The sequence below is a fragment of the Sorex araneus genome, chromosome 2, assembly GCF_027595985.1.
Source record: "Sorex araneus isolate mSorAra2 chromosome 2, mSorAra2.pri, whole genome shotgun sequence".
In the NCBI taxonomy this organism is placed as follows: Eukaryota; Metazoa; Chordata; class Mammalia; order Eulipotyphla; family Soricidae; genus Sorex; species Sorex araneus.
Window position 1 is genome coordinate 291,915,581 of NC_073303.1, and position 15,794 is coordinate 291,931,374.

Sequence of the window (15,794 nt, forward strand, 5' to 3'; positions counted from 1 at the left end):
TGCCAACAGGCCTCGGGGTGGCTGATTCTTCTGGCTTGGAGATGGTTCTAGGCCCCCACCCTTCCCATCACGCCACTTTACTGAGCAGTTACTCTCAGCCTTGTCTGTGCTCAAAAAGAGTCTTTCAGCACTCTCTTGCGACCAAGCTCTCACTCTAAAAGTAGCACATAGTAGTGTTTCTCTGAACACAGACAATGTGGAGGGAGTGACAGGGATTTTCAACACCGACGTCTGTGGCAGATGCAGGAATAGGAGCATGGGACCAGGAGTCTGGTCAACCTGGGAAAATCACTGGGTACCAAAGCATCTGTAACACAAGTCCTCCCTCATGCAAGGCTCATTCTCATGCAAGGTCTATGTTGCTGGATTTATTCTTTGCCACTCTAGGGCCATAAGTGGTTGTACATACGTTCGGTTATTGTTACATCGTAAGTTTTCAAACTGGCTGCCATCTCTTTTCCTATAGCAGTCAGTACTCAGCTCTCTATTGGAATTGTAATGTCTTTACTGAGTCTCTTAAAGGGAATGACTCAAGCCTCATTCATGGTTTTGTTAAGCATCAGCACTGTGTTTGGTACCATGAAGGTTTGGTGCATACAGTTTAGTGCATCAAACTTGGTAACCATTGAAAAAGCCAAGGACATCCCCTAGGAATTCAACATCCATTAAAATATCAGCAAACATTGTGATGGGGGTGGTGGTATACAAAGATGAAGTAAGATATTTGACTACCTTTCAGGAGTTTTACCAAGTCTGGATATATCACTGGACTTGAATAAGTCGCTTAACAACTATATATAGATGAAACATTCATGAGTGTCAGAAGACAGGTGGGAAAGTATAGTGGTTTGGGCACAGGAGATCATACCAGGTATCCTGGAAGAGGTGGCATCTTGGTTGCACCTTAAAGGATGCTTAGAGTTTTAACAGGCAGAGAAGGAAGCCATTCATGTAAAGTGCATAGACACTTATCTAGGAAAGAACACAGAGTTCAGTGAGGACAAAGTGGTGGGGGTACACAGAAGTAATGGGAGACCAGAATGATCTCAGAACTTGAAACAGCTGCAAACACAGGCGAAAGTGGGATTGTGGGATGGCTGTGCATGCCACAGAACTCAGGGAATGTGTGGGGCTGTCTGTTGGATTGTGGAAGTTAAACCTGTCTACACTGCTTTTTTTGTTATCTGATTCCTATTTTCTAATTTCTTTTGCTATGTTTTATAATGAATAGTATAGAAGCAGATTATTATATGTATATTATCTGTCAATAAATTAGATGGGAATACATGCTCAAAAAATATGATCAAGGGATACATGATTTTGAAAGTTTGGAGAGAAGCATTTTCAGTTCTTCCAAGGAAAGTTAGAAATCATAGCTCAGGAAGGGAAGGGAACACCAGGCTGGTAGTTCTAATACGTAGTCACCTCTTTGGAACACAATGATTTGAATGTGCCCACAGGGAGGAAAGCAGATGCTGGGAGATGCTGGGAGATGCTGTCACAGGCAGGGAGGATGGAAACGTGGGTCAGTGTAATAGACCCATGGGAAAAGAGGACGAAATGATTTTTCTCTGATATACAGAAAAAGGGGGTAAGGTGTGTAAGAAAAGGGCAAAGGTGGCAAGGCTGTATGAGATAGAGCAGAGTCAGGGACAGTAAAGGCATGGGGGTACTGACAGCTCACAAGAAATGAGTCCACCATTTGCTTTGAGGTCCTGTAATTCTGTCCTCTGTCCAGCTACATCAGACTTCCACCTCTCTGGCTGGGGCCCAGTGAGCCCTGCCTACAAGTGCAAAACCAAGATTTTTCCCCCCTGAACCTGACTGTATGCATAGAAACCAGCTCTCAGATCCAGGAAGGCAGCACCTAGATCTTCCAGAAAAGACCAGGGGTTTAACAAGCTGCGAGGCTCTTGGAAGGAGAGCCAAGTAGATGCCCCAAAGGAACTTTCTGATCATCGCTGTTATTCTTCACCAAAGCCGCCCTGCCCCGCAGAACTCAGAGCGGTGCTTCCTCGAGCGATTTCCAGGATCCTCTGCTGAGTTGCTGAAGAATCTGATGCCATCACAGCTCAAGCCAGCGATGACTCATGGCCAACTGTTGTTGCTATGGAGTGTGTGCTGGGTGCCACAGCACTTTCTGGTGTGATGGCTCCCAGCCTTGGACCTGAAGCCAGGCAGTGCTGGGAGAGAGACAGGAGGGAGACATCAGATTTAGGGTATGCATCAGCTCTCCCTTCTGCCCTGGCTTCCCGTGCTTCTCTCGGTGACTGAAAACCTTCCCAAGGACATGTTTGAGAGCTGCTATGCCAGACATGCTCCCCTGTGGCCTTGAAGGAAGGTCAGTTAGGGAAGCACTGAAGGACAGAGCCTATCCCTTTCTCTCCTCCTTCTCATCTCCTGAGATGTGACCACTTGGGTATCACCTCACTTGGAGAACAGGCAGAAAATCAAGATACCACAGAAGAGATGATTTTTTTCATGTATTCCACTACATCCTTCTTTGCCTTCACTAGGATTCCAGGGCACTGGTCTCATCCCTCCCATGTGCCTGGGCTCCTAGAGAGCCCCCACAGTGCTCAGTCTCCACCTACTCAGATGTCTAAGTCTTCTCTGGTTCTTTCGGTTGCCAGCCCCTAACCATAACCACCAGCCTGGTCTCTCTCTTCCCTCCTTCCTGCTGCCCCCGACCCTTTTCATTCCCACCCTCACCTATCCTCTCACTTCCTTCTACCTCCCCTTCCCTTCCTCTCCCCTGCCAGCTCCCCCTTCCTCTTCTCTCTCTCCTGGGCCTTTCTCCACTGACTTTTCCCTTTTGTTCCTTCTCAGCCGATTAGCTATGATGTCTTCAAGCTGTTCATGAGGTCATACCTGGAGGTGGACCTTCCTCAACCACTGAGTACACATCTCTTCCTGGCCTTCAGCCAGAAGCCCAGACAGGAGACCCCTGACCATCCAAAGGAGGGGGCCAGCAACAGCGAGGCCTGTGGCCCAGGTACATGGACCAACACTCTCCAAGATAGAAGGGAAATGTGTCCCACTTACTATAGCGTTGTGCATAGGGTTCCCTGAGTGCAGTACTTTCCCTATGGGGCGGGAATGGGGACCAGGGAGGCAGGCCTATTCTTCTTTCAGGGCCTATAGTTAGTAGTAATAAATATCCCACCACTCAGATCGGAGGGGAACATGGGGGGAGAGGAGACACCAGCTAATGTACAGCAGGGCCACAAGAGGCTTTTCATGGATAGAGCACGTTTAGGGTTTGTGTCCAGACTGGGACTAGCCTGGGAGTATAAAGGAAGGGTAAGGTAGAGTCGCTTTCTGTCTGGATCTTGGGTTATAACGAGAGAAGAAAGTTAAGCCAAAGGAGTTGTCATGAACCCAACTGACAGTAACCCAGAGACACACACACACTTTGTGGTCCAGACTCGGGAGAAGCGCCCCTACTGGCCCCTTGTAAGAAGTTGGCAGTTACAGACTGTTGTTGATATTTTCTCCTTGTTCTCTAGATCCCAACATCCCAAATGAAGATAATGCTGCCAAAGCAGATGAGGCCTGTGCCCCAGATGCAGGTAAGCCTTTGGGATAGAAGATTTGGGGAAGGAGTGGGTAATACCTCACCCTTGGGGGAGAGTGGGAAAACATAAGCAGAAGTTGATCTTCTTGTCTGCCTCCATGTCATGGGACCTCATGAGTCATCAGTGCTGGGATTCTGAAACGGGGTGGAAGATTCTTAAAAGAGGGTTATTAAATGTTTACTTCTGATGGGTTTACAGTGGGGCATGGGATTTGGGAGGGGCACTTTATCTGAAAAAAAATGTATGATTGGACTTTGAGTCTCTGTGTATGTGAAAGAGAACAACAGAGAGAGACACAGTGACAGAGAGAGGTAGAGAGAGAGAACAAAAAACAGAGAGAAAAGAGTTGGCAAAGAAGTTGGCAAAGGGCTGGCCACTGACTGTTGTAGTTAGTGGCTGGAGTTGAGTAAGGCAGGAGTTTGAGACTGTTGTGATTTACTTCCAGCAACAGTCAAATGCTGTGATCTTAATCACTCGGGAGGGGCAGTGTAAAGCAGGCGGATGATGTCTGCAAGATCTATGTGCCAAGCACCTGCTTTATTACATATTTTATTGAGCCTTCAAGATCACACTGCTACACACACTGAGGAAGTGAGACTTCAAGAGATTCTATACCTCTGTGTGTCCTGCAGAGCTCGGGATTCTATCCAAAATTCACCAATCTTAAAGCATCCACTCCTTCTGTGCCTCAGTGTCCCTATTTATAACAAGAGATGGTAATAAGTGTTGCTAGAAAGGTTAAGTGAGGTACATGTGAAACATGCTTCAAACAGTTCCTAGCATGTAATAGGTGTTCAGTAAGTATTGGAAATTATTGTCCTGGCCACCCTCCAGCAGTTGACTCTCCTGTGAACTGATCACTGTCTGCCAGGATGTCCTTGCACCTCTACCCTTAGTCCCCAAGTGTCTCAGTTTGACCTGCTATACTCATGGAAGGACTCTCGGGTCTCCCTTCCTTTAAGTTGTTCTTGGAGCTTCAAGTACAGAAAATCTCAGGTCAGACTGCATTTCCTATGCCTTATCATCTGGAGAAAAAAAATTAAGCTTTGCAATAAGTTTCAGGCTATGTGATATGCACAGAGAACAAAGAAGTTTTGGAACTTTCTGGTTTCTTTCAAATATCTATAAATAACAAGATATAAAAGAGATTATCTTAACCATATGAGAACTTATTATAATGAAGAATCTAGGAAGAGAAGATATCTTCCAATGATACTAGATGTAGTTCTAATCCTTTTCACTTACAGCCAAGAGGTTATTTGAAAGATTATCGTTTTTCCATGTTTAACAGAAGGACCAGTGAGATCAAGAATTCACCATAGATGGATAGCAGAGAGTGGTTGCTAATGCTTCGGGACCTTAAATTTGGCAAATCCCAAGTTGCTGATAGGATGCCAAAAAGCAAGAATGAAGGGCACTGATACCCCCTATGAACTTCAGGGACAGTAACAGGGGAGACTCTACCACCACCCTTCCATGACCAGCACCCCACTCACCACGCTAGATCCATGGCTCCTTGGTCATGTTAATTTAAGTCAAAAATAAGTTTTAAGCTTAAAATTAATAGACTCAGGCTTGTTGTGACATACATTTTTCCTCATGAAGAAAAGATAAAACTGGAAGCTTTGTGATTCTAAGAAAAAAAATCAATACTGAAAAGCATCTGGTGCCAATTCTTTACCAAGAGACTTTCTTAGACCAAGTATCTACAACTTCAAGAGGAATCCCCAAAATGTGAAAAACTGGTCTCGGTTTTTATGTGGTTTATCCAATTGTGGAAACATTCCAGCAACTTGTAATATTAAAATCTCAAGTCAAGATTTTAATCTTGTTTTTTTTCTTAGTTTTCCCAATTATAATTTGTTTTGCCCATATTGTAGAAAATGCAAAGAGTGAAGAAGGGAAGGAGGGAGGAAGGAAGGAACAAAATAACGTAGGAAGGAAGGATGCAGAATGCGACCAACGCGGTTGCGCATACATGTCTTTGTAGGTCTTTTTCTAAAAATATTTTACAGAATTGTCACCAGATTTTATATGTAATTGTGAATTCAACTTTGTTTTTCACTTCACAGTATATTCATGAACACTTCTCATGTCCCGTGAGAACATGACCAGACAGTTTAAATGCAAGTCCCCATTGTAAGAGAAAAAAGATGAAGTTGAATGTGGGGGAGTAAGCCAACTTATGCGAGATCACACACCATGTAGCACAACCCCGTGGGAGAATATCCGTCTTCTGCATCTAGTCTGAGAGTCTTTCCATGGGGCCAACATGACCCAGTGGGAAAGTAGTGATGGCAGTACAGAGGCTAAGAGGAAAGATGGGACAAGGCAGGGCTTCCCAAGAACTCACACATGAAGACATTTATGTCATAGCACCTGGACTTGAAGCTGTCATCAAGAAGCTGTGGTCATTCCATATACACAATGGAATACTATGCAGTTCAAATAAAAAAGACAAGTTCATTCAATTCACCGCAACATACATGGCACCAGAGGATATCATGTTGAATGAAGTCAGTCAGAAGGAAAGGGAATGGTCACTCTCATATGTGGAACTTGAAATTATACACAACAAAGTAGCTACAAAGGGGCAAAGGCAACACAGTAGGATAACTGATTCTCAAAACTGAGTTGTCAGGGAGGGTGTTAATGTAAGGGACAGTGGGGTGCTTGGGGGAAGGAGGAGTACACAGGTGGTGGGTGTGGGGTTGGAATTATGTACCTGGGAAACCATCATTAACAATACTGTAATTCACAAAACTTCAATGAATTTTTTGGAAGTTTAAAAGCATTAAAGAGGGGCTGGAGTTATAGTACAGCGGGTAGGACATTTGCCTTGCACACGGCCGACCTGGGTTCAATTCCCAGCATCCCATATGGTCCCCCAAGCACTGCCAGGAGTGATTCTTGAGTGCATAAGCCAGGAGTAACCCCTGTGTATCGCCAGGTGTGACCCAAAAAGCAAAACAAAATAAAAAACATTTAAGACAGGGGCTGGAGCTATAGCACAGCAGTAGGGCATTTGCCTTGCACGTGGCTGACCCTGGTTTGATTCCCAGCATCCCATATGGCCCCTGAGCACCACTACGAGTGATTCCTGAATGCATGAGCCAAGAGTAACCCCTGTGCAACACCGGGTGTGACCCTAAAAGAAAAAAAACATTAAAGAGAGCATTTTGTATTACCATTGCTTCAGACTTCCTTGTGTACCTCAGCATGACAGTCCTTTTGCTACTATTTTAATAGGTGTGAGGTGGCATCTCACTGTTTAGTTTCCCCAAGGACTGACTAATGATGCGGGGATCTTTTCATGTGTTCTGTTAACATCTATTTTATTTAACTAAATGTCTAAATCTTTTGCCCACTTTCTGAGTTGTTTGATTTTCTATGGAATGTTCAGAGTTTTTTATATGTTCTAGATGCAAGTTCTTTATCAGATATGACTTGAAAATATTTTCTTTCTGTCTGTGACTCCTGTTTTCATTTTTTAAGTGTCTTTTGAAAAACTAAATTTATTACTTTTGATGAAGTCAGACTTTTGTATTTTCTGCATTGGGTGATTGGTGGTTAGTGTAACTTAAGATCACCAACAGGTTCTCCTGTGAGCTTCTCAAAGTCTTATGGCATTTAACTCTCTATCCCAGTTTTAGCAAATTTTTGTTTATGGTGTCAGGTGCAATTTTTTCCCCCTGCATCATTTGTTAAAAAATTTTGACATTGTTGCTAAAACAGTTTTGCTTCTTGAATCTGAGTGACTATTATTTCTGTTTGGGAAAATTCTCAGCTCTCATTTCTTCAAAGGAGAAACCCACCCAAGGCTGGAGGCTATGCTGTGTGTCAAGGACAGCATCCTTGCATGTTGAGGGTACCAAGTTTATTCCCCAGCATCACATTCCCCACACACTATTGGGTGTGGCCCTCGTGGCCCCAGCACTCCTGGACCTAAGCAACACTGCATCACCAACCCCTAGCATTGAATGGCTGGCTGAGTATCTCTAGAAGTGACCCACGGATCACTTGAGCATTGCTTGGGAGGATCCTTCAAAAACAGAATTTGCCCCCACTTCTTCTGGAACTCCTAAATGAAAATGTGGTTCATCTTGATGCTGTCACATATTGAGCTTATATTAATTTCATTGTTTTTAATATGTCCTCCTTTTTTTGCTGGTCTTTTAGATGATTTATACTATTTTACTTTCAAGCTCACTGATTCCATTTCTGGCTTATTCCTTGTGGTTGCTGAACCCCTCTGTTGTACTTTTCAGTTCATCTACTTTATTCTTTAGCAGAAAATTTTAAGAGGAGGCTAGCACCTCCATCCCATCGGGTGATAGAGCATGCAAGCTGAGGCCAGCTGGGGCCAGCAAAGAGCAAACTATGACTGGCCAGGGCTGGACAAGGGAGCCCGGTGAGCACACTGGGTAACTAGTCCTGTTTTCTGTATGTAGCTTCTGTTATAGAGCTTGTCTGCTAGCAGTTCCTTGTGCGTTGGCAGGGGGCAGGTCTGTTTGTCTGCCAAGAGAAAACACACTTGATTATCTCTCAGGCCTCAGCTAGCTCAACTCTTTGCAACGGCTGGGCAGAATGACTCGGGAATCTGTCTGTGGATTCTGTGATTATGGAGAGTGAGCACTGTTAGCAGTGTTTCACCAGCACTGTGAGCCAGGTTGAGAGGAAGTCAGAAGGAGCCTGACAGTGCCCCTGCACCCTCTTTGTACCCTACAGCTTCTTTTCTCCTATCCCAGTGTTTTAAGTAAACGTTGTAGGGTTGGGGTGCTGAGTGTTGGATGCAAATCTTCCTAAGACAGAGAGTTTCTTTCGTTTAGAATCTCTTTCTGTGGCGCATATGCTGCCTGAGCCCATGTGCTGCTTGTGCCCACGTGGCCGAGCACATGTGACGCCCCCATTTCCTCTCTTGAGATGCTTATGCTTCCATAGCTAATGCTAGGATGTGTGTAGGAGTTCTCTCTGCCCTTGGAGAAGCCCATGTTCTCCCTTGAGCTTGTTACTCCCTCTTTCCCTCCCTCCTCACCTTCTAAAACTTCCATATGAAATCTGTTTTTCTGGTTATGGTTCACTACTCTGTGACAGGATTTTTTTCTGGGTAACGTAATAACCTCTTAGTATCTTTATTGCAAACAATAATTCCAGAGAGAGAGAGAGAGAGAGAGAGAGAGAGAGAGAGAGGTGCCTACCATTGAGGCAGGCTGGGTGGAAACTGAAGACATTGATGGTAGCACATGTTCACTTGTGAATGGATGGTTGATGGAACTTGTATGACTGAAATCCAATCATGAACAACTTTGTGATGGTGTGTCTCATAGTGATTCAATTTTTTTTTTTAAAAAAAAGAGTTTCTCTTTGTCTTCAATCCATCTGAGTGCTGTTCTTTTACTCTTTCCTATGAAACTTTTGTTTGTCTTTGTTTCAGGCCAATCTCTGTGTAGATAAGTTCCAAGTTTTGGTGTACATTTGCTAATAAAGCAGGATGAGATAAACAGAAGTTCTCCCTATTCTTTCAGCTTGACCCAGCCTTCTAGGCCAAGCTTTCCGTAGAACCTTTATACAGACTCTGGCAATCCGCCTTTTAGTTAGTTTTAGTTTATTTGCATTGCATGTGATAATTTAAACTGTTAGATTTTAAACTATCTTACCATTTGTTTTTCATTTGTTCCATTTGTTCTTTCTCCCCTCTTTCTCTTTTTCTGCCTCTTTTTAAATTGATGAATTTTTAATTTCAGTCTCTTTCCTTATTCTCTATATCTCTTTCTTGCATTATTTAAGAAGGATTTTTTTCCCGCTTAGCACAATCTACCTTGAAGTAATATTATTTCCTTTGCATATACAATAAGCAATTTAACTATAGACTTCAGTTTCTTCCATCAAGACTTTTGTGTTGTTTTGAAAAATAAATAAAAGCATATGTTAAAAGATAATAAACAAGATAAAGTGTGGGACAAATGAAAACATATTTATATGGATGTAAAAGTCCTGCAGATTTCTCTTTGATTAACTTGCTATCTGCATGCAAGAAGGGGCATGATTCTGTTTAAAAGGAGAAGGAATTGGTGTTGTGCCGTGCCAAGAAGATTTCTCCTCAACCATTCATTGCATTAATTTCATTTTAAACAATTATTAAAGAACAGTGATTTACAAAGTTGCTGATAGTAGCATTTTAAACATATATTTCAATACCAGTCCCGCCATCAGTGTTCCCAGATTCCCTCTCCACCTCAACCCCAACTCAAGCCATGCCTGCTTTGACCTTATACAGTTTCAGTGGTTGCAGCCGAGATCTCATGTCTTCAGTTTTGTTAAGGTTGTTTTTGGATATCTGGCTATCCCACTTACCTGTATCACCAGGATAACTGAAGCCCTTTACCCATGACTTCCTCCTTTGATTTTTTTTTCCTTCTCTGCTGTTCCTGTCTTTAAACACTGGGTTCAGGTGTGATCTAATAAAGGGGACATCCCCTTTTTCACTACAGTACATTTCCTCATCCAGTATTCTGTATACCAATGATTGCACTAATTTCATGCACAGACGCTCAGATTAATCAGAGGAAGTGTGCCTATTCAGTGGACTTCAACAAAACTCTCTATTTATTCCATTAAAAAAAAGATGTTTTGTGTTCTTGTTATCATTCCTTTCACTTCTCTATATTAATTATAAATCACTGTCACTGTCACTGTCATTTTATCTGAAAACTGTTACTCATCCCGTTGCTCATTGATTTGCTCAAGCAGACACCAGTAACGTCTCCATTATGAGACTTGTTGTTACTGTTTTTGGCGTATTGGATACGCCACCAGTTGCTTGCCAGGCTCTGCCGTGTAGGCAGGATACTCTCTGTAGCTTGCTGGGTTCTCCGAGAGGGATGGAGGAATAGACCCCGGATTGGCCACGTGGAAGGCAAACGCCCTACCCACTGTGCTATCGCTCCAGCCCATTATAAATCACACAACACATTATAAGATTTATTTTAAAATTTAATTTTATTTTAGAAAAAATTACCTAATAAGAAAATGGTTCTTTCATTTGCCCAAATGTTTTCTAGATTGTGTTCTTTATCCTTCTATATCATGTACATGGATTCTCTTTACAATTTCTGTAGTAAACCTTTGTAGAATTTTATATGAAAAATTATTTTGCCTTTTTCAGCAAGACTTAAAGATTAGCAGTTTTGTGCTTAGTTGTTAAATAATTTTTTGTTGCTAAAATTATTTTTAAAATGTTTAATATAATCTGCATATTTAAATGGCCTGGATTTAAACTCATGCATTGAAGACCTAACTGTAAATTTTCAGTTAGTCTTCATACTGTTTTTTTTTCTTTTTGGGTCACACCCGGCAATGCACAGGGGTTACTCCTGGCTCTGCACTCAGGAATTACTCCTGGCAGTGCTTAGCGGACCATATGGGATGCTGGGAATCGAACCCGGGTCAGCCGTGTGCAAGGCAAAAGCCCTACCTGCTGTGCTATCACTTCAGCCCCAGTCTTCATAGTTTACCATAGAGGCTTGCCAAATGATATTCCTATCAAAAATGGATGAAGATTCCTTTTATTTTTCTCATATCTCCCTGGTACAGGTTCTTTCTATTTTTGTTGATGGGTCCCAGTCTCAGTGAGGTGTGAGGGGATACCTCATTGTCATTTTGATTTTTATTCCCTGATGATCAAAGATGATGAGCATTTTTTTCATATGCTTATTGAGCATCTGAACTACCTGGAAATATATTTATGCCATACATCACAAGTTGTTACTTGTTGAATACTGAGTAATTTGCATTCTATAAATATTCTTAGGCTCCTTGATTGGGTATAAGTGAAGTACTTAGAATTACTTGGAAACAGTCCTTCTTAGAAGGGGCAGTGACCTACAAGCCCCAGGTTGTCGACCCCAGGGATCACTGACAGATATTATTCTGGAAGTGTTCAGGCTAGGAGTCAAACTCAGAGCCTTGTTCATGTCAGGCATGTGCTCCAGCCCTCTGAGATATATCCTTGACCCAAAAATAATTTGACTGTTGTGGGGGATGGGGAGACAACCTTTTTAAGAATTTTTAGACAGAACCTATTATTATTATAGAGAGGCATTATTACAGAGGGCATCATTATTCTAGGGTTAATTTTTCCCGTCTACAAAGGCAAAATTCTCCAGAGTACTCGACCCAATGATTTATGAGTTGGGAAGATGCTCTATCCTGGTGGGGAAACACAAATAGGATTCTTGGTTCTCTGTGAAATCTAGGAATTGTATGTTCTAATCCTAGCTTCTTCTTTATGCTCTCTGTATACTAATCACCATTCAATTGATTAATTGAAGAAGCTCCTTGTCGATTACTCAAAATGAACCTTCTGCAGATCTCTGGAGTTCTTTCTTAGTGCAGCTTTCTCATCTTTTGGTCGTTTTCTCTGTAAATTCAGTCCACCTGGGAACCCCAGGCTACCATTTCTATCTTCTGAACACAGATCAACTGCCAGAATCTGCATTGAAGCCTAGAAAACTTTTCCAGATAATAAAATATGGCAATTATAGAGATCATCTCCTTGGATTCCCATCTCTTGGGACTATAATTTGGTACTGTTTCCATTGCGAAACCATTGTTTCATATATTTGTTCAGTGTTTTAGTTGGCTTTGGTGGGAGGATTAATATGATCCCATTTACTCTAATTAAGTTTGAATAAAAGCAATTGTCTTAAGTGAATAATATGATGGCATTAAAGCAACTCAAGGTAAAATAAACTAACCAATGCAAAGAACTTCTCACATTTATATTATAAATTATATAGTTAGGTTTTCTGTAAGCTGTTCTCCAGTGATAATTTTAATACTGCTCATGGCTATTAATTGCATTGCCCTTCCTCCTGATCTCAATGATTTTTAAAAATCTAATCCAATTCTATCACTGTGTCACTGTATCACTGTCCTCCCGTTGCTCATCAGTTTGCTCAAGCGGGCACCAGTAACGTCTCCATTGTGAGACTTCTTGTTACTGTTTTTGGCGTACTGAAATAGGCCACAGGTAGCTTGCCAGGCTCTGCCCTGTGGGCGAGATACTCTCAGTAGCTTGCCGGGCTCTCCGAAAGGGATGGAGGAATCAAACCCGGGTCAGCCGCATGCAAGGCAAACGCCCTACCTGCTGTAACTTGCTCATCCCTGAGGTTTTCTGTTTCTGTGTGTAATTGAGGTTAGATATCCCTACAGGGTTTTGTCTAGTAACAAACTTTTTTTTAATTATTTTTATTGAATCATCGTGAGATAGTTACAAGCTTTCATGTTTGAGTTTCAGTCATACAATGATTAAACATCCATCCCTCTAGCAGTGCACATCTTCCACCACCAATGTCCCAGTATCACTCCCCTATCCCAACCTTCCCCCTGCCTCTGTAGCAGACAATTTCTCCCCCACTCTCTCTCTACTTTTAAGCATTATGGTTTGCAATACAGATACTGCAAGGCTATCACATTTGGTCCTTTATCTACTTTCAGCACACATCTCCCCTCCAACCATCATTGACTTAGTGATCCCTTCTCTATTCCAGCTGCCTTCTCCCCCAGCTCATGAGGCAGGCTTCCAACTATGGAGCAATCTTCCTGGCCCTTGTCTCTACTGTCCTTGGGTGTCAGTCTCATATTAAGTAACAAACTATTTTCAAAGATCCTGTCCTCTGAAACTTGAGAATGGAGCTTACACACCTTATTCAGCAGCTCTGCTTCTAAGACTCTATCCTCGTGTCATCACAAGACCCTTTGTAACATAGATACAGACAGAGCGTGGCCTTTGGTCTAATCCACTGTCATTAGGGATGATGGGTAGCTCCTTTAGAACATAGCCTGTCTTCCAGGACCTACTAGACTTTTCTCTAGCTCACTGCCCTCTGAGGGAATGATGTCTCCTACTGCTTGACACTTTGGTTCTCTGAACAAACATAGCATTGTAGCATTTCTTTCTCCTGAAATATATCATTGTTAAGGTTGCGGGAAAGGTTATAACACCATTACTTAGCATTATAACACCTGAGTTGGATTTTTCCATTGCTAGTCCTCTTTTTACTTTTTCATGTATTTTATGTGAGTTGCACAGTCATACTAGTAAGTAAGAGATTATTACTGATCAGCCTGGATACAGAGAAACTGGGAAAAGAGATAATACTTAAAGTGCCTCAAAAAAAGAAAGTAGAATTTACATTCAAATATAGGTGGCTAGTTTTCTGGCTATTTATAATTTAATATATCTGAACAGAGAGTGAAAGTATGGAAGGGACAGTATCACAACCTACAATCAAGAAAATTTCAGAGAGAAAAATATATTCTGTTTCTATGTTACAATAAGACACTGTGCATTTTTCTTAATCCAACTAATTAGGATTGCAATTAGTCAAACTTCTTCACAGTATTTGGAAAACTATTAACAGTTCAGTTGTGTCATCTGAGTGGTCATCTTTTTATTTATCTTTAAATGTATTTGAGATTAAAAATACATTAATTTGTCCTTAAATGTATTTGAGACGAAAAATGTGGGAGGCCAAAATCCATGCGCCTGGACATTTGGCATCCCAACTGAAATAATCTTTGCAAACTGGGTATCTTCCACCAAAATAGGTTCAGTTTATCTGTCATCTATCGAAATTACTAAAATCACTATCTTATTCTCTGAAACTTTGCAGGTGGATTTTTTTCAAGGGTATAGACTCTCTTAAAATGATTAGAACAGGGTCCATTTTTAGAACTACAAATGCAAGCCAGATTTTTAGGACAGTAATTTGATTTATGGACCAAAAGCTTTTTAAAGATACTTTATGAAAATAGATATTTTAGGAAGACAAATATTTTATATGCAGTTCTTATTTCTGCTGTAAAATGTGTGGTGCATGAACCAGGGAGAAAATGTAAGAGGTAAGGAGCATAAGCTTAGGGCCTAAGGGCCTGGCTTAGAATTCAGCATCACGTGGCCCCTTGGTGGCCCCCTACTACCATCTCTCAGGGTAGCGCTGCCTCACAGAGCCAGAGATCAGACCACCTGGCCTCACTCTTGGTTTGCCACCAGAAGTGATCCCTGCCCCCCCACCAGACCCCAGGCACTGCACCACCAGAGGTGAGGTCTGTTGCAACAAAAAGGATGAAAGGCACAGTTTAATATTTATTTCACATGAGATGCCTTTCCACGCTTTCCTTTTGTCCGTCACAGGTTGCACGAGCTCCGAGAAGGAAGTGGCCTCTAAGGACCAAGTGGCTGTGACCACCCTGGAAAATGCTGCCACTCCGTCTTCAGGCTCAGGGTCCCCCATAGTGTACCTGAATGATGTCGCGTGTTCCCTGTCCCTGCTGGAGACCGGGAGGCCTCAGGACAAACTGGAGTGTAAGTACGTGCCCCGCCTAGGGATTCAGCTTTTCCTTAAAGAAAGTTCTAGAGCCTGAGTCTCACTCTCAACTGGAGATGGAGCTGAGAATGCTCCCGCAGTAAGGACCCTGCTCCTTTGGGGAGGTTGCCTGTCCTCTAGCGAGGATATCACTGTTTCCTAGAATCCACGAGAGGACGCAGGGCTGCACCTAGCGTGGGAAATGCAGCTGAGTCCTTAGTCCTCAGGAATACCACGTGGGGAAGAGCGACTCTGCAGAGCACAAAGAGTCCCTTCCTTCACCAGCAGGACGTGAAAGTCCCCAAGCAGAAAAGCCACTGTCCCCTCTTAGTACCTATTTCTAGGGATGACATTCAGCATCGTTTCCTCCCCCTTGCCTCTCCTCAAGTAGCTCTTCGGTTCAGAAAAGTTGTTTTAATAAGATCTAATCAACCTCTATATTAAAGTTCATTTCCATTTCTCCACCCATCCAGGCCTGGGTATTTGGCCCCCAGAGAAAGAGGGCTTTTTAATAAAAGGAGATGAACTCGGTTTTGCAATGCTACTGATGCTAGTTTTAAACATCTGTCTTCAGGAAGAGAGTAATAACTTTGGGTCAGGAGATGATAGGAAAGTTCACCGTGACTAAAACAGCTTACCTTCAGGTAGAAGATTTCCTCCAGAGACGAACTCACTAGCTCTTCGTTCACAGCAAAGTTTGCAAACTGGGCCTAAGAGCTATAATAAAGCATATAACGTTGCATGTGGGAGGTCCTAGGTTTGATCTCCAGGATTTTGTGTCCCCATCCCTTCCCACCCCCATCCCCCAGTGCCTCCAGGAGTGACTAGGGTCCTGAGCATTGCCAGG

The 15,794-nt window shown here is 42.5% G+C and overlaps 1 protein-coding gene across 5 annotated transcripts in view; it reads left to right on the forward strand.

Annotated features, from left to right (window-relative positions):
* Positions 1-15,794, forward strand: part of DGKG (diacylglycerol kinase gamma) — a 242,530-nt gene that overhangs the window by 59,499 nt on the left and 167,237 nt on the right. For all 5 annotated transcript variants that reach the window (XR_008628503.1, XR_008628504.1, XM_055126218.1 and 2 more), the window contains 3 exons: positions 2,830-2,995; positions 3,510-3,572; positions 14,776-14,946. Coding sequence is in view for 3 of the 5 variants with exons in the window: in XM_055126218.1 (XP_054982193.1) it covers positions 2,830-2,995; positions 3,510-3,572; positions 14,776-14,946 (400 nt within the window). In the remaining 2 variants the exon portion in view is untranslated. The remainder of the gene's footprint in view (positions 1-2,829; positions 2,996-3,509; positions 3,573-14,775; positions 14,947-15,794) is intronic.